The 26,084-nt window shown below is 28.9% G+C and overlaps 2 protein-coding genes across 5 annotated transcripts in view; one reads left to right on the top strand and one right to left on the bottom strand.

The window, feature by feature from the left end:
• The first annotated feature begins 2,515 nt into the window (after nt 1-2,515).
• On the top strand, nt 2,516-3,267 carry LOC147804080 (uncharacterized). Its single transcript, XM_087151409.1, has 2 exons — nt 2,516-2,632; nt 2,728-3,267. Exons 1-2 carry the CDS (start codon nt 2,516-2,518, stop codon nt 3,265-3,267), a joined length of 657 nt encoding a protein of 218 aa, XP_087007535.1.
• Nucleotides 3,268-7,417: 4,150 nt separating this feature from the next.
• Nucleotides 7,418-26,084, bottom strand: part of LOC107440988 (mitochondrial tRNA-specific 2-thiouridylase 1) — a 31,077-nt gene continuing 12,410 nt past the window's right edge. Inside the window, exons 1-8 of one of the 4 annotated variants that reach the window (XM_071186099.2) lie at nt 25,784-26,001; nt 25,153-25,250; nt 18,953-19,118; nt 17,346-17,518; nt 17,092-17,264; nt 14,522-14,642; nt 12,863-12,963; nt 7,418-7,756 (exon numbers count right to left, since the gene is read on the bottom strand). In XM_071186099.2, coding sequence (XP_071042200.2) covers nt 7,424-7,756; nt 12,863-12,963; nt 14,522-14,642; nt 17,092-17,264; nt 17,346-17,518; nt 18,953-19,118; nt 25,153-25,225 — 1,140 coding nt within the window. In that variant the 5' untranslated portion in view covers nt 25,226-25,250; nt 25,784-26,001 and the 3' untranslated portion in view covers nt 7,418-7,423. Of the gene's footprint in view, nt 7,757-12,862; nt 12,964-14,521; nt 14,643-17,091; nt 17,265-17,345; nt 17,519-18,952; nt 19,119-25,152; nt 25,251-25,597; nt 26,002-26,084 lie in introns of those variants that run through there. The other 3 variants (XM_043046059.3, XM_071186100.2, XM_087151897.1) reach the window with 3 other exon arrangements.

Raw genomic sequence — 26,084 nt, 5'->3', positions numbered from 1 at the left:
TCGTAAGGAGGCTTTAGCTGTAATTTTTGGCATAAAGAAATTTTTACAAGGTCGAAATTTCACTATCGAAACAGATTCTAAACCATTGCTGACTCTGTTGGTCATAATAAATCTGTTCCAATCATGGTTAATGCTAGAATGCAAAAATGGTCTATTATTCTCTCAAATTATGATTATGTAATGAGATATAAAAAGGGTACAGAGTTTTTGCTTGCTGTTGCTATATCAAGGCTACCATCTAAAGATTATGTTCCCATTGATGATTTTATACATTTGTATGTTTCTTTTCGGATTTTAAAACTCTAAAAAAAGAGGATATTCAGAAAGCGACATCTCTTGATTTTTGTTTGTCTCGAGTGTTAAATTATACAAAATTTGGTTGTCCATTTGACGTTGATGAAAATTTAATAGAATTTAAAAAAGTTAAAGATGAACTGGGTATTGAAAATAATTGTTTGTTACGTGCAAATAGGTTAGTCATCCCTGAAATTTTGCAAAAAAAAATTCTTGAACTTTTGCATAATGAGCACCCAGGTATTTTCCGAATGAAACAGCTTGCTCGAGCGTATTTTTGGTTTCCGGGTATTGATCAAATAATTGAAAATTTTGTAAACAAATGTATTCCTTGCCAACTTACTAGACCTTTAGCTCCTAAAGTTAAATCTAATTTTTGGCCTTTAAATGGTAAACCATTTGAAAGGATACACATAGATTTTGCTAAATATGAGAGTAAAAATCTTTTAATCGTAAAAGACTCCTATTCTAAATGGATAGATGCGTCAGTTGCAAGTAATATTGACTCAAAAACAACATGTTTGCGCACTTTATTTGCTTGTTTTGTCAACCAAATGAAATTGTTTCTGATAATGCCGCACAGTTCAAATCTGAACTTTTCTTGAAATTTTTTAAATCCAATGGGATTAATACGATAAATTATCCACCTTATCATTCAAATTTTAATGGAGCGGCGGAAAATTCTGTGTCTATCGTGAAAAACATGCTTAAACGGCAAACCTTTTCTAATCGCTAGATTCAGCTCTTTTTGCCTATAGGAATACTCCTTCTTCAGTTACGCTTAAAACTCCTGCTGAGTTACTCTTTAGGTATTTACCTCAAACTACAATCACAAAAGTTAGAAGTGATCATTTACCTAAAGAAAAGCAATATCAAAGATCTTATTTTAACCGTCGTGCTTCTAAAAGAAATTTTGATATAGATGAAAGGGTATGGGTTAAGTTCACTAGAAATGATTCAATTAAATGGTTTCCAGGGAAAATCATAAAAGTCATAAGTATTAATACATTTTTAGTAAGTGTAAACAACAAAACTCGCTATGTCCACGCTGATCATTTAAAAAAATCTGAGTTAGAAAACTGATGTCAACTCTCCAATTATACAAACATCACCTGATGATAACGTTAGTACACCATCGATTAGGAATGCTATTCTTCCTGCCTTGGGTATTGCCTCCAGGTTGAACAAAGAAAATACCAAAGATAATACTGACATTGAAACTTATTCAAATACTAATTTACCACCATCAAATTCTACTGAAAGCGTTTCAAATTAAAACTCTGTCAAGTCACCCTTAAGATCCTTCAGACCAATAAGAAATATAAAACCACCAAAAAGATATATTGATGAGGCTTAGTAATTTATAAGTTTGTCAATTGATTATTTTTATATTGTCATGTCCTTTATTTTTATATATTAAAAAAAATATTAGGAGGAGAGTGTCATATATCTTTAACGTACAGTGACGTGAGACCTGAACTGAATAACTCAGTAATCAATCGACTCTAACGTTGTGAGAACACGTTGTGGGTTTGAGCATATATAACTTGTCTTTCTTCTATCTAAATAAATAATTAAATTGATAATGCACTCTTTATTTCATTTTCCATTCATTAAATAATATTAGCTTCCTGATTATGACACTGACAAAGATTTAGCAAAACCTACTCAGCTCGATGAACACTTGGGATTTCTTTTTAATTACAATATGGAGGTCAATTAGAAGGGATGGAAGAATATACCTCACAGGATGGGTGTATTATGTATGGGCAACGAGTGTGCATTCCAGACTGCTACAGAGCAAAAATATTAGACGAGTTGCATCATGAGCATCTTGGTGTAGTTAAAATGAAAGCAGTTGTCCGCTCTTTCGTGTTTTGGCAAGACATCAACCAAGACATAGAAAACTCTGATAGAAACTCTTTGGACTATGTAAGGTTCAAAACGGACCCAGGAAAAGTTCATCATGGGGAATATCCCAGTGCACCATGGGAAAGAGTGCAAGTTGATTTCGCAGGCCCTATATTTGAACGAATGTTTCTACTCATTGTTGACGCCAATTCAAAATGACTTGAAGTTTACCCCATGAAGACAGCCAACTCGTTCAAGAGAATTGAATGTCTCCGAGATTGTTTTTCACGTTTTGGACTACCTGTAGCTTTAGTTTTCGACAACGGCACACAGTTTACTTCTCAAGAGTTTGAAACATCTATACCAAGCAATGGCATTAAGCGCTCTTTTCAAACCATCCAGCAATGGACAAGCAGAGCGCTACGTGCACACATTAAAGCAATCTTTCCGTGCTATGCAGAATTTTGCAGAGGATATCCAGCAAAAGGTTAGCACATTCCTCATGCGATATCGCAAAGCTACTAATACGACAACCATGATTAGTCCGGCTATGCTTTTTCATCAGAGAGATATTATGACTAGAATAGATCTTATCTTGTTCTCCCCGACTTGATCGGAAGAGTCAACGAGAAGATCAGGAATAACACGCATACTTTCCAAGATCGCATTTTTCACGAAGGTGATAAGGTGGCTATTCAAAACTATCGTTCCCCCAAGGCAAAGTGGAAATTTGGAACAGTTATGAGCAAAGATGGAGCTCATCATTACACAGTTAATGTGCAAGGTACATTGTATGGACGCCACGTAGATCAAATGCGACCAATAGGTGACCAGATCTTGGATAAGACAGTTCACGTTCCACGAATCAGTTTTAGAAGTGAAACCATACACATCAGCACTGCTGATAATTCTCCTACATCCACTAATCATGGGGGAAATATCCAAAAACACTCTGGATCTGTCAAATCATTACCGGAAACTCGCCAACCAAGAACCCAAGTTCAGCTGTTTTGCCGAGAAGTACTCCATCTTCAACTTCTTAACAAATTCCATTTCAGCCTAGGAGATCACAAAGGATTAGACGGTGTCCTAAGAGACTTGACCTTTGAATTTTCATTTTAAAGGGCGAGATGCCGTGTATTTAGCCTTTCGAGGCTATGTTTACGAACTATCATATCACGCATGCGCAATCAAATCGTGACTTTCCCTCTAAGTTTCAGTTCAGATTCCTCACTTGCTCGTGTTACGTAAAGAAACATCTTCAGTATTCTAAATGTTGAAAATTATTAATAAATAGTACTTGTTATACTTAAGAGTGTTTATTCCTAAAACCTCACGCTATGGAACAGCACATGGTATAATTAGAATGCAAGAGCAAAAAATTGACCCCTTTCTTCAGACGATATTAAACAAATTAAAAATGTTTGCTCTACCTATAATGAAGTAAAACCTCGCTTTTACAAGAACAAAGGAAAACTTATGAAAGCAATTACAGTAGAAGTCCATAAGTCCGGCATCGCTCCGGAAAATTGTAAAAATTTTGGTTTTCTCCAAAAGTGTGTCTATAAAGCAAATTAAAATGCTCTAGAGCTATTCGGAAGTTTTCGGGGTAGTTCGGGATCATCCGGAAGAGCACGGTATTGTTCGGAAACAACAGGTGCAGTGCAGCTCCGTTAATCAATCACGAAGCGTCTTCGCCATTTTTTTGTGCGTTGTTGTTTTGCGTCCTTTCGCATCGCAGTAAACGTAACTTTTGAAACTGTTTATAGAAAAAGTGATTTTTGTTCTAACTGTGCAGTGACCATGTTTTCAAAACCTAAGCCTTCGAGTTCAAAAGGAGAGAAACGAAAACACGTAACACTGACTCTCAATCAGAAACTAGAAATCATCAAACGGCTAGAAAAAGGCGAGAATAGAAATGTTTTAATGAATGAGTTTAATATTGGCTCATCAACTATTTATGACATTAAAAAACAAAAAGATGAACTAATGAAGTTTGCTTCTCAATCGGTAACAATTGAAAAATTGGCTTCCAGACAAACATTAAAAATTTTTTTAAAAAACTTGAACAGCTAGATAGTGTATTGTTCAAATGGTTTAGTGTAGTACGTTCTGAAGGAAAGCCGGTAACAGGGCCAATGATTGTTGAAAAGGCAAAGAAATTCGGCCAAGATTTAGGAGTTGCTGAAAGTGAATGTAATTATTCTGATGGTTGGCTCAGAAACTTTAAGTTTCGGCATGGAATTCGAAGACTTGGTGTAACTGGAGAAACAACCAAAACTCTGCAGAAAAAATACAAAGACGAGTTTGAGAAAATCGTGGCTGATAATGATTTAACACCTGAACAGATTTACAATGCTGATGAAACAGGGCTATTGTGGCGATGTTTACCAACATCTACACTAGCTGGGGGAGGAGAAAAAGCAGCCAACGGTTTTAAAAAAAACGAAGACAGATTAACCGTTTTGCTATGTGCTAATGCGTCTGGAAAGCACCGAGTGACCCCTTTTGTGATAGGTAAATCTACAAAACCCGGGGTTTTTAAGAATGTTACACACTTGCCTGTCCAATACGATGCTCAATCAAATGCGTGAATGACTGCCGCTCTCTTTAAAGACTGGTTTTTTTCACCACTTTGTGCCTGAGGTTAAGGAATCCTTCAAAAGCCTTGGTCTACCAGAAGATGCTAAAGCCATCCTTCTTTTGGACAATTGCTAAGCCCACTCGCCAGTAGACGAGTTAGTTTCTGGAAATATTGTTGCTACTCTGCTCCCACCTAACGTAACATCTTTGATTCAACCCATGGACCAAGGGGTTATTCAAAATTTTAAATGCTTTTATAGAAGGTCTTTTATTCAAGGCCTGTTAAATGCCGACTGTGACGTGACTGATATTCAAAAAAAAGTTTAGAGTAAAAGATGCCGTCTATGCTATTGCACTGTCTTGGAATCAGGTAAAAAATACAACACTCCAAAAATGCCGGAGAAAACTTTGGCCAGCTCCAAACCCAGCATCTGACCTAACTCTACAGACTGATGAGGAAGAAAACCATCAAGACGCTCTAAACAAAGTTTTGGATGTCGTTAGAAGTGCTGACAATCCCTTGAAAAACCTGCCTGAAAATGAGGTAGAGGAGTGGCTTCTAATCGACGAGAATGAACCTGTTAAACAAGAACTAACCGATGAGGACATTATCAACATTGTAGTAAACCCTCAGCCTACTCAAAATCTTGAAGAAAGTGCCTCAGATGCCGAAACTGAAGAAAAGGAAAATATCAGCTGGGCAGAAGCTGCAGAATTACTAAATAAGTTTATCTCTTTTGCTGAGGCTAGTACTAGCTACAGTGCATCAGAAATTATTGATTTCCATATCATTAGAAATAAATTTCATACTAAACGCCAAAAGTAAAAAAAACAAAGACATTCGTGACTTTTTTAAATCTAAGTGAAATATGTTTTACAGTATGTGTACATACATTATATGAAATGTAAAATAAACTTTGTTGTATGTATTTGCATACTGTATTTGTAGTTTAATTATTAACCTAATTGTTCTTATAATTGCCGCCCGATAGATCGGAATTTTCGGTAGTCCGGCATCCAGCCGGTCCCGAACGTGCCGGATTATCGGACTTCTACTGTACACCGTTTGAGAGGCTCAACAATGATTTTAAGGAACCACTACCTTCTACTAAAAATCATTTTCTCTTGACTATAATTGATGAATATTCTAGACCCTGTGCAGATATTTCTGCTTCTACTGTCAATAAGGTTTTAAGTAATGTGTTTTCTCCTTTTGGCACACAAACATTCAGATAGATGTGCATCATTCATGTTCAGTTTTTTTTTCATTTTTGAATGAATTCTAATAATTAAAAGTATTTAATTCTAAGAAAATATATTATCTTTTTTCATAAAAATTTAATTCTTAGAACACAATAGTTTACATAAAAATTATCACATTTGCCGCCAACATGACTAAATATGTGTGTGAACTTTCGTTAGTCAATCTGATGTGCAAGTGGCCCTTCATCCAAAAAAGTTGTGTGCATCCTTAGGCTAGACAAACTAAGCGTTTACTGTCAAAAAAATTCATTACTGGATATAAATTAGTCAAACTGAGTGAACCTTTAAATACTTTCACTTAGGTTCAATAATTTTAATAGATAATAAATAGAATATAATTTAATAGTTAATAGAGTTAAGGATTTACACTTGGTAAATTATCAATAATATTAACACAAAAACCTAGAGATATTTCTCTTAAATAGAGTAAAAAGGTCACTAGGGCACCTCGGGAGTGTGAGACCCCGTGTTTACCTGAAAAAAGGCAAACCCCATGAGGAAATTTTCAAAAATCAGTTTATATAAAATAAATTTTAAATTTAAATCAGTAGAATTTTTCTGCAGTTGCATCTTTAAATTTACTGATATAAAATTATGAATTTTCTAAACAGAGATTTTTTTGGTTTATAAAATCAGACCAATTTAAAGAGAGAATATCACCAGAATGCATTTATAACCAAAATAAATTGAATAAAAAAAAGAAATTTTTTAGAAAAAAAGAAGAAAAAAACGTTGGGGAAATTACTAGGAACTTAGTCATTTCGTCTCTTTACTGTTTTACTTCAAAATACAACTATTATATCAAGTTATATATTGGTTATTAAGGTAACTTCAGAAATTATGTATTTATTTCCTACTACTAATCAAAACATAATCCTGAAAAGGCTGTGCAAAACATAAAATACTTTTTAAAAAAATGACATTAAACCATGTACATTTAAGTTACTTGTTTAAATTGAGAGAATTAGTTGAAATTTACTGAAACTTACACGAAGAAGACTTTAAACGATTTAAATGTTAAAAAGCATAAATACTACGTAATTTAGCAACAAAAATAATTAGCATTAATGTGCAGGATATAGATATTATATAAAATGAAATTGTCTTATTAATTTCGAGATATCTAATCATATATAATGTATATTAAAAAAAATATCATACAACAGGAAAATAATTATATTTTTCCTTCAAAAATCTTTTATTAAAATTGTGAGTGATATAAAAATGATATAAAATATGGTACATTAAAGTTGGTTAAATGCAATAATAGGGAGGGGAAAAAAAGGTTTTGTAGCTATTAATTATTACTGCACATAATGATCAAAAATGTGTAAATTTAAATTTAGCTTATTTTAATATTAATTGAATTGAAAATAAAATAATTTTAGTTCCCAAAAATAAAAGCAAAACTGAAAATAAATACAAATTATAATCATGTGATATTTTTATTGTAAACAGAATCTAAATGGTACAAAGAGGGACCTCTAAATAGAATCCTTGCACTTCCAAGACATTCATCACCTAGATAAAATACTGCATATTGTCCAGGTGTAAGGGCACGTAACGGTTTTTGTAAAAATATTTGAAGTCTCTTTTCATTATCTTGCCACAAAAGACACTTAACTAAAGGCTCCCTGTGTTGAAAACGAAAATCACAAGGGAATAAGTCACCCTTTTCAAGTTCTACTGGAGGCTCATTTATCCAATAAGGTATTTCAGTGACTAAAGTTTGATGAAAGAGAGATAGATGCTTTCTTCCAGGCGCCTGAAATAGAATAAATAAACATTTTGTACAAGAAATACCTCACAATGCAAAAATATTTTTAATCATTATTAAAATAAACAATAAATTATTAAAAATTAATTTTCTTGCATAAAATTATTTTTAGTTTGATCAAATTAACAATTGGTAAAAAAGGCTTTTCATTCACACAATTTTCAAAGATACGAGAAAAGAAAAAAAAATGCAATTTAAAATAGCATCAAACTTTTTACTTTTATTTAACATCAAGAATATAACTATATTCCTGACCAAACTATTTGAACCATATTTTTAAAATTGCAATTATTCCCTACACTTTAAGTTTCAAGAATACAAATACATAAAAATGTTAATTAAGAAAAAGTACTTTGTGTCTGATTTTATTAACTGGAAATTAACTATCTATGCTAATTAATCTGCCTATCAAACTCTTCAAACAATGTGTCTTTTCAAGCCATGAATATTGCAGCTTAGTAGAGGAAAATCAGAGCATGAGACAAAAAGTTATTCAGAGCTGAGCTCAGCATGTGTGTATATAGATTCAACACAAGATTCAACAGTGTAAAACATGCTCAGGAGTTATGCTGTTAAAACTCTAAGAACATTTTTTTCAGGCTCAAAATATCAACAATAATAATAAATAAATAGATAAAAAAAAGAAAAGGAAATTTAAAGAAATGAAAAGAATGTGATTGAAAAATAACTAAGATCATTTTTGACATGTTGCACATTTATCAACTATTATTTTTGGTTTAACACGTTTCATAAGATGAAAAGTACTAATACTACATAATGTTAATTATAAATACTCTTCTTAAACTTTTAAAAACATAATTAACAAATTCCAGATAGAGAAATAGGTAAAAATATAACAATTAAAAAATTTTTTCAACAATTATTTTAAAATATATTATTAGTTATAAAATTTCAATTTAAACTTAATAACAAGATAATAAAACTATTAATGTAAACATGACATACTTTGGCAGCAAAATTAACCAGTTAAATTGACAAAATTTATTTAAAAAAATAAATGAGTAAATTATCCTAATTTATATTGTTAATAATGTGCTACTTAGAAAAATTAAATTTGCTAGCACTAGGACTGCGCGATATAAGAAATTTTATATTGTTATGCATCGTCAGTTTTGCAGCGCGATATATAGTAATTTTGAAATTCATTTACTTGTAAGGCACAGAAAGTCGAATTTCTATCAAAACTTCATACTCAGATTGATTTAAATCAATTTATGAATTTGAAGATATATGTTTTGATATAATAAATTTTGATATAATAAAGAAAAAGAATAAGAAGTAATAAAGAATAAGAAAAGATTGCTTAAGAAAGATATTAATGTTATATTTTCTAAAAATGATCGCGCAAATAACGAAAGATTTCTTACTTTAAAAATAAATAATAAAAAAATAAATAATAAAAAAATAAATAAATTGAAATTTATCAATATATTTACCTAACAATATAGAAAGAAAATTTACAAAATAAGTACGTTAAAAATTATTTGCATGCTTAAAACGAAGTGCTAAATAAATTTAAAAAAAAAAAAAAAATAACAACACCTTTAAAACAACACTATTTTTTATCATTATTATTTCACATAAATAATAAAGTTAAATTGAATAATTACCAAATTCTGAACGAAAAAACAAAGTAAGGTTTAATTTCTTAAAAATAAAAAAAGAATTATGATATTTGATAATATATTTAACTGACAATATTGAAAGAAAATTAAAAAAACACGATTATACTCGTTAATAAAACGAAGTGTTAAATGATAAAAAAATTAATAAAAAAAGAAGTCGCAAACTTTACTAATTTCTTTGAATAAACAAAGTTAATTGACTTATGCCCAAATCCAAAAGAGGAAAAATAAGTTTTGTCATAATTTTATTTATAAAAATAAAAACAACTAAGGATTTATAAATTTTAAATCAGTAATAAAAACCCATTAAATTATTAGAAGTTTTATCCAAAAAGTTTTTAATAAATTAAAATAAAGTAAAAAATAGTCTAACAAATTTAATTACTTTGTAATTTAATTCTTTATGGGCACCATAAATTAGATTTCCGATTGTAATAAATTCAATAATGTAAAAAATTACTTAAATATATAATATCAAAATTAAATTTCACAATTAAAAATTAAAAAAAAGTTTTGTTTTAAAAAATATTTTACTTAATTAATTAAGAAACACTTCTTTATATATTCTTTTCAATAATAGATTACGTTCAGAACAAGGTAACGATAGTGATCACAAAGTCAGTCCCACTGAAAATAATCTACAAGAAACGATATCAAGTCGCGACAAAGAAAAACTATGAGGCGCGAAAACGAACATGCGAGATCACGATATATATTCTCAAAACTATGGTTCTGATTCTACCACTCATCAATCAAGGCCATTTCAACATAACGAAATGAATACCGTCTTCCACAGCGCGAGTCGGGATCAGTTGGAAGAAGATCCTTGCGTGTCTTATATCGATACATCGTTTTGCGCTCGTCGTCTTTAGCAATCTGATGCATCGCCTGTAACGAAAGTTGTGTATCGGCTTGCTGATATATGCGTTGAATGGAAATGTCGCGATACAACGATTTATAGCACAGTCCAAGTTAGTGCTAATACCTAACATTTATTCATCAGGGATGAGATTAGCCAAAATGCAAAAAAGCTGAATTTCCACGTTAGTAAATTTTACGCAAGCGCAACCCTTTAATAATAAATTCCAGACAGTTTAAGGTAATAAATAATGTGTTGACATACAATTGTGTACTAATCTATTATTATAAAAACGATTACATTGATACTTAACAATTAGTGAGAATAAAAAATTACCAATTGAAAAAATAAAGCTGGAAATTATATTTTTCCTCAGTTCACATAAGAGACAATTACTACTTGAAAAACTACCTGGTTTAGCAAATTAAAACTACTGAGAATATAAATTAATATTTCATTCCTTTTAATAAATACTGTTATGTGATTTATAGCAAATATATCAGTAATATTACTTTTTAAATTATATTGGGAAAAAAAACTTTAACAATGGACCGAATCATTATGTTCATTTTATAGTCTAATCTAACTACAGCCCTCTGAAACATATCAATAACAGTGAAGTAGAAATATATAGTAACTCCTTAACATACAAAAATTGTTATTTTAGTTTGAAAAATTACATGACAATCAGCAACTGTTTAGATAATTGTTTTTTATTTGATAAGAATTTTGCATTTTATACTATAAATAACAGCAATTATAAATAAAATTTTGATGATGAGTTAATTAACTCTTTTTCCCCAAAAATTTTTTTTAATTAAAAACCTTTTTAAGTGATTGCTTTTGTTTGCTATATCTTTTATGTTTGCTATATTTAGTTGTTAGTCCATCTTCAAACATCTTGTGACAAATCCTATTTTTTCTTCTTTGCAAGCACAGAATATAAAGTTTTGAATATATTCCCTTCCAGTTTCTCTGATGTTGTAACACTTACATATACTAATAATCGTCGTTAGAAAAACAGTCACTTTTATAGTAACTAATTTTAAAAAAATTTACTTCTTACAAGAATTGCGATAGTTGATCCTAAAATTGCGTGAGTATGAATAACAATTATGGACTTTGAAATCACATGAATATGAAACTAGATATACGATTTTGAAAATACAAACTGGGATATAGAATTTTTAAAACGCGTAAATACAAATCACGATTCATAATTTTTAGATAGCGTAAATACGAATCATGATGCGTAATTTTGAGATTGCATAAATAAGAATTATGATGCATAACTTTTAGAATGCGTGAATGTGAATCCCAATGCCTTATTTTAAAATCGCGTATAAATACGAAAATCAATGTTTGATATTATAAACCGCATGAGCAAATCAACACATTGAATTTTAAACTTGCGTGAATACAAATCGCTACATAGGTTTTTAAAAAGACGTAAATACGAATCACAATATCGGATTTTCAAATCTCGTAAATAAGAATCGCAACACGCAAATATGAAAAGCTATGTTTAATATTAAAATCGTGTGAATAAGAATCGAGATACTAGCAGATTCCAGGCTTGGGACCTCTAAAAGGCTTGTCAGAAGCAGCGTCGTTTGAACTATAAAAATCTGATCTATCTGGAGGACGGGTAAAAAATTTGGAAAATCTTATCTGCTGCGTGTAAAAGGGGAGAAAATAGGTAGAATAAGTAAAAATGAGAAAGGATTGGTAGCTATGTAGTTTGAATTTTCTGCTTCTCTTTGAAAATCGGTGAATTTTCTGAAAAAGCGGAATACTTATTGAAAAAAAAAGAAATTTTTAGAAAATCTGAATTTTTGATAAAAAAGCTGAAATTTAAGAGATAAAAGTGAAAAAAGCGGAAAAATCTCATCCCTGATTCATTGACAGCTTTAATAATTTATTTAATTGGTTTTCAGACACTTTGAAAAGTTAACAATTCTTGTGCGGTTATTTCTCAACATTCTAAAGAAGATAATGAAAGTAAGGATGGGCAAGTAAAGGACAAGGAAAACTGAGGATCTGTGGAAGTACCTCAAACCTATCTTCAATCCAAAATTAGTTTTTTTTTTTTTTTTAAATATAATATATATTCAGACATTAACTCATATAAAAGCTAGTCTGTGCATACTGACCCTTCTATTAGTATGAGGGAGCATGATATGATTTAAACTGTGAGATTGAATGATTTAAAGGAAAATCTGTTTTTTAAAAAATAGAACTTTTTTGGTAGCGAAAAATGCAAAGGAAGTATGATTTTACTTATATCTTCAATTATAAATCAGTAAATGTGCATTTTCTCTGCCCAAAGTTGGCACAGCAGATGTACAAGAATTACAAGCTAATAAAAAAGCACTGTAACCAAAAGATTACAAAAACCTTTTTTTCCCCTTTTCTTTTTCTTTATAATTAAACAGCATTTAGTGCAAATCACTTATTAGAGTCATTTAGAACACTAATTTATTTTAAATTAGTCTTAAAATAAATTATATTATTATAATTCAATTGATTTTAAAAATATAATTTTATGAATAAAACACAAAAATTTGTTATTACAAATTTAAAACTTACAACAAATATATCTTGAGTTTCAGCATTTCTTTCAACAACATAAAATGCACTAGAATTATCCGTAACAGCACATCTTTGACCGATTGTCCAACAGTGAACCCCTAAGTAATAATAAAAACATTTTTATTAACTTTAAAGGAAAATAACTTTTATTAAACAGTTTTAATGAGTAATAAAATAAACAGAGATTTACACAAGAAATATAACAAGCTTATTTGCTATTTTATTTTAGTTGCTAGTGCCATTCCTTCCAAAATGAAAAGAAAATTATGCAGTTAATTCCACAGTACTAAATAAATTATTAGCCAGAAGAAACAGAATTTTTTTTAACTCAAGAATGTATGCAAATTTTTATATTTTACACTCACAGGAAAAGTAGTTGAAACTAGCATGCTACAAATAGAGAAACTACAATTGTAACCTTAAATAAATAATCCCCAGAAACTGAAGCAATAAGATATTACTTGATTATAAATTTGTCTCAAAAATATATAAATAGGTAATAATAGTTAACACGTTTCAAACCCCCCAAAACAAACGGTCATTTTCAAGACTTGCCACTTGAAACGTGAATAAAAATAAACAAAAATAACATGAGATATAAAACATAAAGTTAACAAGGAAAAATAGAAAAAATAAAAGTGAGAAAGAAAACTATAAAAAACCACAATAGCCAAATCAGAAAAAAGAACAAACAGAACAAAAAAAGATTACAGTGGCCAAGAGCAGCAAACCAGGGTAAAATGCATTTCCACACACCATGGAGAGGTAGTGAAGAACTAATGTTGTTAATAAGGGAATTTGCATTATATGAATAAAACAAAATTCCAGTCTTCAATATTTTTCAATTTTGAACATAAGTGTAAATCAAATTTTCTAGTAAAATTAGTCGTTTAAATGTAATTAAGTAGCGACTACATTTCAAAATCAGTTTGTAATAACTATTTCTACAAAAAAGTAGTTATAGTTCACTACATTTTTAGCAATGTAGTTGAAGTAAGCTACAAGAAAAATTTAATTTTCCCGACCATTGCACATGAGAGACAAAACATTTAAATAATGATTATATTAAGCCTTACCTTCAACTAAGAAAAAAATCTGAAAATTGTCTGAATTTTAATTGCAATTTAATGACCTTTAGAAGTTTGTAAAAGTTTATAAGTTGCATTCACAAAGTTATGCCTATCTCTAAAGGTGAACAACTGTTTTGATTAAAATAAGATTTACAAAGAAGTTATAAAATATTTTAATTTATTTTTCACATTTGGCAACCTTTTTTTTTTATTGAGACAAGCTCATTAAATCCAGTTAATATATTACAGAGTTTCAAAATAATAGCTATAATCCCTTTAATTCATGGTCCCTCATGACTAATTTACACTGCAGAGCTGTGTGATGGTATCCATGTCCATCTGATTTACTCTTACGGTTGTTCAAAAGTTATGATCATCTACTGTATTATATGATACTAGAATGAAAACTGTTGCCAGCGCGAGAAAAGAAATATCATCGGTTTTATTGATACATACATACATACGTACGTATTAGCGTTTTATATAATATAGATAAATATTTCTGGTAGAAATTTGAATGTAATAACTAATTAATACTTTTCATTAGTTGTCTATATTCAAGAAGAAAAAAAAAACATGAACATACCTTTATGCTGTCCAATTATTTTGTTATTTTCTATATTTCTAAAGTAGCCTTTCTGGGGTTCAATATATTCATCTATGAAAGACTGAAAATTCCGAGGACCAATGAAGCACATACCCATGCTCTGTAAAGATATTAATTACAATTATTAATAAGGTACTTACATTCTATGAAAAATAAATAATGTTGTTAACACTTTAAGAGTACATTATTGACTAATTACATAAAAATTCCAAAGCAATAAAACATTAATTTTAAAATTGCTGTTGTTGTTGTTGTTAATTTACGTCGCACTAGAGCTGCACAATGGGCTATTGGCGACGGTCTGGCAAATATCCCGAAGGATGATCCGAAGACATGCCATCACAATTTTAATCCTCTGCGGAGGGGATAGCACCCCCGCTTCGGTAGCCCGACGACCTGCGCGCGAAGTCGAGCACTTTACGGTAGCACAGTTTAACGAGGACCAATACCGCACACCCTCGGTCCCTATGCAGACGGATTCAAGTGGTCACCCACCCGCACACTGACAGTAGCCAGTGATGCTTGACTTCGGTGATCTGCTGGGAACCGTGTCTTAACGATCAGTCCACTGCGGGACATTTTAAAATTGCAATAAATGTTAGTAAATGCTAATTTTAATGTAAATACAAAATTTTTTAAGAAATTAAAAAAATCAAAAAATAATGTAAAAATCCCTATTTACAGAAATATTGCAAAGTAATCACAAATATAGCATTGGACTTTTAACGATTGTAACAAGATATAAATATGAAATTCATAAATTTTCTCCTCTCCATTCTATTATATGGAAATAAAACTTCAAATGAACATCACAAATTTTATTTTAAGTTTCAAAAAGTAAATAAATAAATAAATGGTACTTACATATTATCTTGTTGGCCATTTTCGCCAAATCTGAAAATAAAGTTGGAAATGGTTCAAATTTAAATACCTAATTTTTTGCAAGAAGTCTTATTTGTATTTTATAAATTTTTTATAATCAATTTCTAAATTAAAATAAATTAGAAAATACCAAAATGACTCTGGCGCATTGTTGGCGAAAATTGTCAACAGTATAACACGTAAGTACCAAATAAATAAAAAGGGTAATCAGCTTTTTATATAAAAATTTTTTTCAAATTCTTACAAAAAGTAAAGTTTTTTAAAGTTTGTTACTCTGAACAAATTTTTTAAAAAAATTACACAATTGATGCAAGCAGGGCCGGATTAACCTATAGGCACACTAGGCACGTGCCTAGGGCCTACGAAATTCAGGGGCCTACGAAAAACTTGGGAGGAAAAAATTTGCTGACAAAAATAATTTAGCTTTAAAAACAACAAGTGCATTTTGCACAAAATTATGAAGATACAAATAAAAATATAATATTTTTTGGTACTAAATTATTTTGCAGAATCTTATGATCTAATATATTACTTTTTTGAGATTTTTGGATTCAACGAAATCTTGTATTATGCTGTTGAATTCCAAACTACGCAAAATGTCGTATTCAATAGACATAAGTGCGAGCGATGCCAAACGATCTTGATTCATTGTTGAACGCAAATAATTTTTTATCAATTTTAATCTGGAGAAAGATCTTTCTCCTTCTGCATTTGATCCAAGAATCGACAAATATATTCTTAATGCAATGTGAGGAAAAGTATTCACAAGTTTATCTTTTAAATGTTATATTTCTACCTTTTTTTTCTCTTTAAAGTTAGGAGTACCTTTCTTTTTTCTCTTACTTTATGCATTACACTTTTTCCTTCTAATTCGGATTTGATAAAACATCGATTAACGACACTTTTTGGTCGATCCAGAAAACTGGGAAATTCAGACATCCGGGATAGCGATGGTCTCGAGCATCCCGGATAATTGGTTCTCTACTGTATAAATATTTCTTGTAATTAATCTCACTATCAATTTCACTGTTTTCTTTGCTGGTTTGTTGTTGTATTTTTGACGTGAAGTGTTTACATAGTTATCGATCGAACTAATCATAATGGTATTATCGATATCAACTGCAAAATCGGCAGTATGTCGGTATTGCAGATAAAGTTCGATAAACAAATTCGTAAACTAAAATCCATATTAATAAAAATGTAAAAAAAAATATGCAAGAAAATTTTAGCATATATTTTGAAAAGAGGGGAAGGAGGGGAGGGTCCAAAAACGGCTATGCCTAGGGCCTACGAAAGGTATTATCCGGCTCTGTGCCTAGGGCCTACGAAAGGCATAATCCGGCTCTGGATGCAAGATTTTATACCAACTTAGATCCAAATTAAATTAAATTTAATAAATTTTTTAAAAATTCTACAATAATTTATACAATTCAAAAGCTTGAAATTAAATAGTTCTTCCATTCAGAATAAATTTGTAAAATGAAAAACATCAAAAATAACACAATTATAGAGTAACACAATTATAGAGTTTAAGTTTGTCAATATCAACACAACTTTTAACAATTTTTTAACAAGTTTATAATCGCTTTTAACAAGTTTAGAATAATATAATAGCATTTATAAACTGTAAGAAAAAGAATACAAAAAAATTGTACTGAAATTCAGACCTCTTTCTTCTTCACAATACGATTTAATCCAGCAGATAAAGCTATACTTTTTACTTTGTCTTTTGTCATTTCTCCTAAAGGAAAAAGACACTTTTCAAGAGCTAATCTAGGAATTTGAGATAAGAAGAAAGTTTGATCCTTCCGTTCGTCCACACCTTTAAATAGCTTATATTCTAAAAAAATATAAAAAATTCCTTGAGTTTTTTTTCTAACATTGTAATCACTATCCTAAAAAAAATGATTTGTTTTCATACTTTTATTAGAACTGTCAGAAGATGATAATATTCTGGCATAATGACCGGTTGCTATGGCCTGTGCTTGAAATCGATGCAGAACATGTTTGAAAAAAGCATCAAATTTGATGTTCTTGTTACAAAGTATGTCAGGATTAGGAGTAAATCCTCTTTTATAATCATGAATGAGTGAGCTAAAAAGGTTTTATATGTTATTCATATCTAAGAAATAAATTAAGAAGAAAAAAAAAGAGCAACATTTGGGCAAATATCTGAACAACTACAAATACATTCTTGAAATCACATAGTTAATGTACATTGCATCTTTCTGCATTCACACTCCGAAATTATAAAACATTTTCACAATATGAAGTAAAATAAATCAATATTAAGAAAGGATATAATTTTTCCTATCAAATAATAATTTAAATTTTTTTTTTATAGTTTTGTATTGACTAGAGTTATATACAGACAATGAGAATTTTTTTAGAGCAACAGCTTAAGTTTAATGGTTGAATTTTATTTACTATAGCATTTGAAACCTAAGTTAACCCCTTACCTCCCGAGTAAAATTTACGTGATTCACTCCCCAGTGCCACCGTTTTCGCTCAATTGCGCTCTGTTACAGGGTGTTCTGGTGGGGCAAAAAGATGCACATGTTGCAATTTAAAAACAGTTTACTTTCACAAGAGAAGAAAAAAGAAAAATAGAAGACGCAAAATTTAAATTAAAGAACAAAAATACAATATAAAAGATGTTAAAACTTAGCTGTTGTATGATAAATCCTGAAACGTGGTTGGACACATAAACCAACATCACATTCATTGCACTGATAGCGGGAATCACGACGAATATACACGGGAAACGAAAGCCAAAGAAGAATAAACCTGACCTTACTCAAATAGAAACACACAAGCAATAAATATTATGATATAACTTTTCCAACACATCCCTTTCCCAGTCTCCCTCCTCCGAAATTGGTAATACATTCATTGTAAACACTTTCATTGGCAAACACTTTCAAGGTCATTTTATTGCATTCAGAAGCTAGGTATGTAGTTCTATTTACAGCAGCCCAATGCAAAGCATCGTACTTCGGGAAAGCGTATACATACATCTGCGGCAGTTAACGCATCATCTGGCCGAGACGTATATATACATCCGCGGCAGTTAAGGGCTTAATCAATAAAAATGATAAGCACAATTCTGAGAACTACACAGGATTTTCACCCTTAAACTACTTATCTGGTAAATACAATACAAATGTTTCATCTAATGATATTTACTAAAAAATTACTGAACAGAACTGTTAAGTCCACTTTTCTTCCAAAACAATACAAAGGAGAACATTTGATAATTTTTAAAAAATTTAATGATAAGAAAGGTTTTTTCTTCTTTTTGGTAATTAAAAGCAAAAATGTAAAATATTATGTTTTGAAATCACATCATACATGTTAGTTTGAAATCAAAGTAATGAAACTTTAAAAAATTTTACTTTTTTTTTTCAACAATTGTATCGAAATGAAACCTTTGTAACATTTAAAATCTTTCATTTCTCCATAATTTTATGTGATGTGCAAATTGAATTAAAAATACATCTTAGTAACGCAAATATAAAAATTAGTTACCTAAAAACACTATTCCAATATTCTTTAACAAAATTCACTTCAAAAAATGGGATGCCAATTTTTTTACAAGCATACTCAGCATCTTCTCTGTCTAGATCAGCTTGACAAAAACCTTTTTCATCAGAAATGTCCCAATTTCTCATAAATGCACCAATGACTTCATATCCTAGAGTATTGATGAAAAATATTTTTTAAAAGTTGAAGAAAAAAACTAAAACACCAGCAATTATTTTTTAAAAAAATGCCAAAATACAGCATAAAATACGATACATTAGATTACTGCAATAAAATTGTTTAAATCGAATAGAATTTTAGAACAAGGTTTTATAAAGCCTAATCTATTAATAAATTACCCAGAAAAAATTAAAATAAAATTCTATTTTTTTAAATGATAATAATTTAAGTTTTTTAAATTCTGGACCATGAAAATTTTGAAAAGTGTTATATCGTTAGACTGTTTAATTATCTTAAATAGTGAGGAATTTAGATTTTTCCAAACCTTAAAAATGTAAGTTGTGTATGATGCTTAACTTAAGACACCTCAAATTTCTTAGTAATTTAACCTTTTAGTTGTGGCTAGTGAGATAAAAAAAATTTCCCCTCCTTACGGATATTTTTTGCAGAAATTCATTCCCCTTTATGAAGTGGGAGGTAACTATTTTAACCAAATATGAAAAAGAAACATTTTGTTGCAATTTGTATGTCGCATTTCTCGGAAGGAGCAATTGCAAGGTTGTAGCATGCATTTTAATCGGCAGATATTTTGGCAAAGTTATACATGTTTTAGCATATTTTATTTGTAATATTTAACAAATTATGAGAAAAAGTTTAAATGTAACTTTTTATAACTAATTTTTTCCAAATGTAATAACATTTCCTCTAATGCAAGACCATTAATTTAATAATTATTTCAGAATTTTGCCAATTTAAAAAGAAAATTGTATACTTTATTGTATCTGATAGATAATAAATAAGCTAATAAACTATTACAAACAAAACTCTTAATTTTTTCCATTGAATAGTGTATTGTTTGAAGTTTTAATGTTTTAAAATTATGAACACAGTTATTGTGATGCATAATCAGAAAAAGCAAAGTTTTTAGATTTGTTAGCAATGAACTTCATAAGTATTTTACATTATTGAAGATTATTTTATTTATTCATTTAAAATATAGGTCTAAAAGTAGATTTCTTTCATTAGATAGATTTTTTTATTAAATAATTTTGAAAAATTTTTTTTACTTGTAGTTTTCTTTAGAAATCGTGTCTATTGCATTCATCAAAAATTGAAAGGAAAATATTCTTAGGGACAAAAATTATACTTCAAAAAGTCATGTAAATATTTTTATTTAAATTTAATTTTCAAATATAGTTTGTTGGACAAAATTCTTTAAGTTTAATAATAATTATTTAATTACATGTTAATAAATGGAATTTTTCTGTAAAAATATTTGATATATAAAGCCTACTCATTTATTTATATTATTTTGTTTTCATACTAACACTACATATTTTAAATATAAAACTTTTTTATAAAAGATACGGGTGAGTAGGGCTAGTTACATATCCTGTAGTTATATTATTTGGGCATGATACATTTTATAATGTCCGTACTTAATTCTTAGCGATCTTTTATTTACTTTTTTTTCTATTAAAGAAATGAAATGTTATATTTACTACTCCTAGCTAAGCTTCACGTGTCCAATTCCAAAGAAATGTTTATACCACATTAAAAAAAAGTAAGAAATAAAAAATAAAAAAGGCTAAAAACTAAGTTTTCGAATATTTTGTATCTTTCAAATTTCCTACCATCAGTACATATTTTATGCAAAATGTTTCATGTTATACCTAATGTTACATCACTCAGCTATGATAAGCTAACATTCAAATTCTATAGTAAGAACTTTAGTCATCAAAAACTGCAGAAGTAATAAGATATTTCCAAGAAGAAGAAAAATCAGATTACATTTAACTTTAAATTAATATGTTAATTTTTACAGAAAAAAAATTGAAGCTAAAAAAAAATTAATAAAGGAAAGAAGAAAGGAAAACAAAGGAAATTCCTCTTCGGAAACTAGCAAATAAAAATTTCATGAAGAAATATTTTTATTTCTGATATTTAAACTGATCTAAGTAAATTTTTATTAAAAATGCATCAACTGCCACTTTGCAAAAAATCCTGATATTAATTTTAATTGATATAAAAATTTTTCTTACAACTTAAGCTGAAGAAAGATTCATACCAAATAAAAATTTAAATAAATGATAACTATAAAAAAAAAAAAAATTTATTATTATTTTATATTAAACAAAAACTTTTACTTTACTTTCTTTTTATAAAATCAGCAGCGCAACTCCCAAAAAAAGGATTTAAAATTGTTGATTCTGAAATTTTTTTACGAAACAAAATCAATACTGAATTTTAAAAAAAAGTGTTGCAAACTTTTAAATACTGAACTGACAACTGAATAAACAAACATAATACCAAATTGTACTAATATAGAAAAATATTATTTAGCTACATCATAATATTTAAAATAATTAGAAATACTTCAAAAACCTTTTGCCTGTGTTTCTTTTAGAAGTACATAATATATTATATGTGTGCATTTCATAAAAATATTAATTGAATTATTAAAAAAAATAGTAATAAAGGTAATCTTTTAAGTAACTTCAAAGAAGAAAAGCAGCAATGTTCATCATTTCTACAACAAATATAAAGTGTACCACATTTCTATTAAGATCACATTTCAACCCGACATCAACAAAATAAATAACCCATTCCTTTTCTAAATTTGTTTTAAAATATTGATTAATATTATACATTATTAAATACAAAATAATTTTTTTTATCATCACTTAAAACCGATTCAATTTCGTAATAATTTCATTTAAATTTTGCATAAAACAAAACGATACATTTTTTCATTTCTTTTTTTATTTATTTATTTTCAGCTTTTGTAAGAAGCAGGAAAGGTTCTGTCCAAAAGAAAGCATCCGTTGAGTTAAAGTCTTTCACAACTTACAAATTTTAAAATCACCAATTAATATCACACTGTGGTCCTTCTTTAGGTGTATTGAATTTTAAAAATGGCAGAACCTAAAATATATTATCATTAATTAGGAATGCACATTCTGGCAGTGAATTCAACAGAAAGCCGGAAACGACACTTTGCATGCAAAAGAGGCTGAAATGATTTCATTATCCTTACTTTTTTAGAGAAGGAATAATAATTCATTTTGAGCAAATTATGACAAGCTGTGAAGGTCTCATTAGAAAGATTTCCTCAGAACTTGAAAGAAAAATTTGTTTCTGCGAGCTTGGCGGAAGTAGACAAAAAAGATACCTTTCTGAAAGTAGTGCCGTAGTAGTGTAGTCATAATTGAAATTTAGCAAAGTGGAGATTGCTTCATTGAGACAACTTGCAATTCAAGTTCACCCATTCAAAATATTCCCAAAGATGTTCTCTCATCTTTCCATAAACATTTAAGTTTTTTTCAGCAATCACAATATTTTTTTTTAGAATAGATAAATAACATAAATGTTTTATTTTATTTTCCTTTTTTTAAAAAAAAAACTTATCAGTTTCACAAGTTTGATTCCATATAAATTTACCAATGCAAAAATTTACAAAGCTCCCATCTCTTTGTGCACACTAGATTCAGAGTTTGAAAGGTTTAACCAGATTTTCTCTTTAACCTTTTCAAACTGCATATTACTCTGTTCTTGCCCTAATGATAACTTTTATTTTTGAAAATTTAAAGTCATACATTTGATATTTGTTGAATATCTAAAATACTTATCACTTTCTCCAATTTACTATTAACTTTTTCTTTCGAATTGAAACCACATGACTGCGGTTTAACTGTTATGATTATCCCTTTGGAATTATAAAAATTTTGCAATAATTACGAATATGCTAAAACAGTTAAATTATTCCATCAATGAAAACAGAATGATAAACATACCCAACAAACTAAAAAAAAACTTAAACAAAGAAATTAAACTAAAACATGAACAAAAATTAATAAAAATGCAAACAAAATATTACAAAAACATTAATATAACAAACAAAAAACTTAATCCAAAAGAAACAAACTAGAGTCAAATTTGCATCAAAAGATTTGCAAAAGTAATGTTAAATATATCTCAAATGAAACTAGTATTACAAAGGGAATGAAATAAACTCTCACCCCTCAAAACTTGACAACTGATAAAAAAGAAAAGTGTTTCAGCATATTCAAATAGAAAGCAAGCAAGCGTGCAAACTTTCCTTTTTAACTTTAAGGACACATTACAGGAGGTTCTCGAAAAAATGACAGGTTTAATGTCAGCCATTGAATATAGGGAAAAGAGAACCACTGGTACAAATGCTGATCCAGCACCGCAGAGAGACAAGTTTTTTCTGGGCCGCGAGCATAGGGTTAAGTAATCCTTTATTCTTTATAAGAGCATAACTTCTGGATGCCAAATTTTAATAATTACTAACAAAATTTTACAAAGATACGTCGCACCCATAAAATTTGACTAAAAGGGAAAAGTTTTTCATCAGAAAGGCCGCACCATCAGATACGCCACGGAAAATTTTACTGCATGACCGATTGCAGAGTAAACGCATCTGTTTAAAGTAACAAGTTATATACAATATAAATTATTAAACATTTAAAAATCATTAAAACAATTATTAAATATACAAATTCATACATGTGATCGTACTTAAAATCAGAAATTGTGTATTTTAATAACGTCCATTGCAACTTTTCAAATGTGCACAAAATTGTAGCATGTACAATTGAGCGCAATTCAAATGCAACATAATTGGAAGCACATTACGTTAATAAATACCAAGATTAAATACACGAATTTTATGTAAACCAAGTCGTTAAGTACCTAAATATATTTAAAATAAGTAATCAAAATACAATAAAGAAATGAGAAGGCGCTGAATCTTACTGGGTGCTAAATCGAACCATATAGAATAATCGTGATTGCATCATATCGCTTTATTGTAATTTTATTTGAAATATCTAAAGATTATTAAATCAAATGATTAAACAGCTAAAAATCCTTACAATAATTCATAAATATTGCTAATAATCAAATAAAAGAAAATAAATATTATTTTGAGCAAAATTGTACTACATAAAACAATCCCAAACGCATTCAGTTTCTTTTCACTAAATTTAAATTTCTAAAATTTTAACCTATCAAACGAAAAACAGCAAATAACGTTTAAGGTAATTTTAAAAAAATAGATATAAAAAATAGTAAATTATTTTGTTTTGGACAAAATTAGAGCATAAAATGATTGCAAATGAATTATATCTTTTATAATATTCCAGTTATAAGTAAATCATATGATTAAACAGCTGAAAAGTGTAAAAATAAACAATAAATAATTTTCATAACAATCATAATTTTCTGAGAATAAAAATAATAAAGTTGACCTTCAGCTGAAAGTGGAATAAACTTGACCTTTAAGATCATTTGAGCATTTCACCCCACAAATTCGTATTAGAGAATGTCTGGTTTTTTTTTCTTCACTTCACTCTAAAGTCCCCACATCTACAGCAGAAGAAAAGGGAAATTATACTTCTGTGGATCCTTGTAAATGACTATTCGAATGGGGGATTACAGGAAGAAAATTCCTCAATGGCTTCTTTGGTTGAAAATGAGAATATCTGTTGCACTACTGTTACATTCCTGCAAACTGCTTTTCACCAGCCTTGTTAGTTCCTCAATTTAATATTAATTGTAAACTATTACTAACTGTAAATTATAAAAGTAGATTGCTTCAAGAGATAAAAAGAAGAAGAGTAATAATAAAATTTTGGAGAATCAATTCAACAAAATAGAATTTTCAAGTTCAATGTTTTGTGTAGTACAATTTTGAGCAAATTAATATTTATTTTCCTTTATTTAATTATTTTATTTAATTAGCTGTTAAATCATTTGATTTAATAATGTTTAAAAAAAAATAGGCTGTCTAATTACATACACCGAATTTTAATGTTATGAATCACAAATGCCACAGAATATCTCCGTGAAATTACGGTATTTTTTCATTAATCAAATTTAAAACATAGCCAAAATGCGTAATTACTATTAATATCAAATAACCAAATTATACTTTAAAAATCCATACAGAAACAAACCATCTACAACAAAGAAAGATTAAAATAATTAAATTTTAATATTACCTTGTCTTTTAAGAAGAAGAGCAGCTACACTACTATCAACACCACCAGAAACTGCACATATAATTCTCTTCATTATTTAACAGCTTTAAGTGATTCAGCTTAGGAAAACAGATAAAATTAAATCAGGATAACTCAAATACATAGATATATTTCTATCTTATAGAAAAAACGAATAATTAACTATTCTTAAGACTTTAATATAAGACATTAAGAAAAGATTTGTAGTTTAAAAGTTTGATCTGAAGTTTAATCTTAACAACGAAATAGTATTATGAAAAAAATTTTTTAGACGCAACTTAAACAGTATAAAAATAGATTGAAGGTATTCAAAAAACACATTGATCCTTGAAATTAACATATTTTACCAAAAACAGAATAAAAATCTGCAATTGATATTAATTTTGCTTTATTTAACTGTCATCAAAATGTTGATTGCATTACGTACACACAATTCATAGCATGAACTTCATGTGCTGAAATATAGTTAGTTCCATAGTTTGAAATTAGTATATCAAAAGTCAAACATAAAAAATTAGGTGAAGGCAGTATTTTAAGCTGTTGAGATCTGATTACTAATTGAGATATAATTAACGTCCTAATTGCCTAACGCATATTAAATGATTTAGCATACTTACGACGAATTCAAACTTGATCTGAAGAATCTTCATAGATTGAAAGAGAGAAATATATATGTATACAAAAAAATTGTTATTCACTAGCACAGGACTGATGTCTAATTTTATCAATTGAGTATTGTTTACATGTAAAATTTTACTATTTACATTTGCTTTATAAATTTTACTGTTTACATTTGCTTTATAAGAAAAGGATGTTGCCACTACATAACATGTAACCAACTTAACTAGTGTTGCCAGAAAAACCTTTAAACCTAAACAAATATTTTCCATATTAAACTGTATTCACTAAAACTT

Source organism: Parasteatoda tepidariorum, chromosome 9 (assembly GCF_982258835.1).
Source record: "Parasteatoda tepidariorum strain Cologne lab strain chromosome 9, Ptep-v5.0, whole genome shotgun sequence".
Lineage (NCBI taxonomy): Eukaryota > Metazoa > Arthropoda > Arachnida > Araneae > Theridiidae > Parasteatoda > Parasteatoda tepidariorum.
The sequence above is the reverse complement of the archived record's forward strand: the minus strand, read 5'-3'. Positions and strand labels throughout refer to the sequence as shown.

What these genes read in the sequence shown, in the direction of transcription:
- LOC147804080 (XM_087151409.1), top strand. Translation starts at nt 2,516, where the DNA reads ATGGCATTAAGCGCTCTTTTCAAACCATCCAGCAATGGACAAGCAGAG. An exon ending in CAGAGGATATCCAGCAAAAG is followed by an intron (nt 2,633 to 2,727) that starts GTTAGCACATTC and finishes TATTATGACTAG; the next exon opens with AATAGATCTTATCTTGTTCT.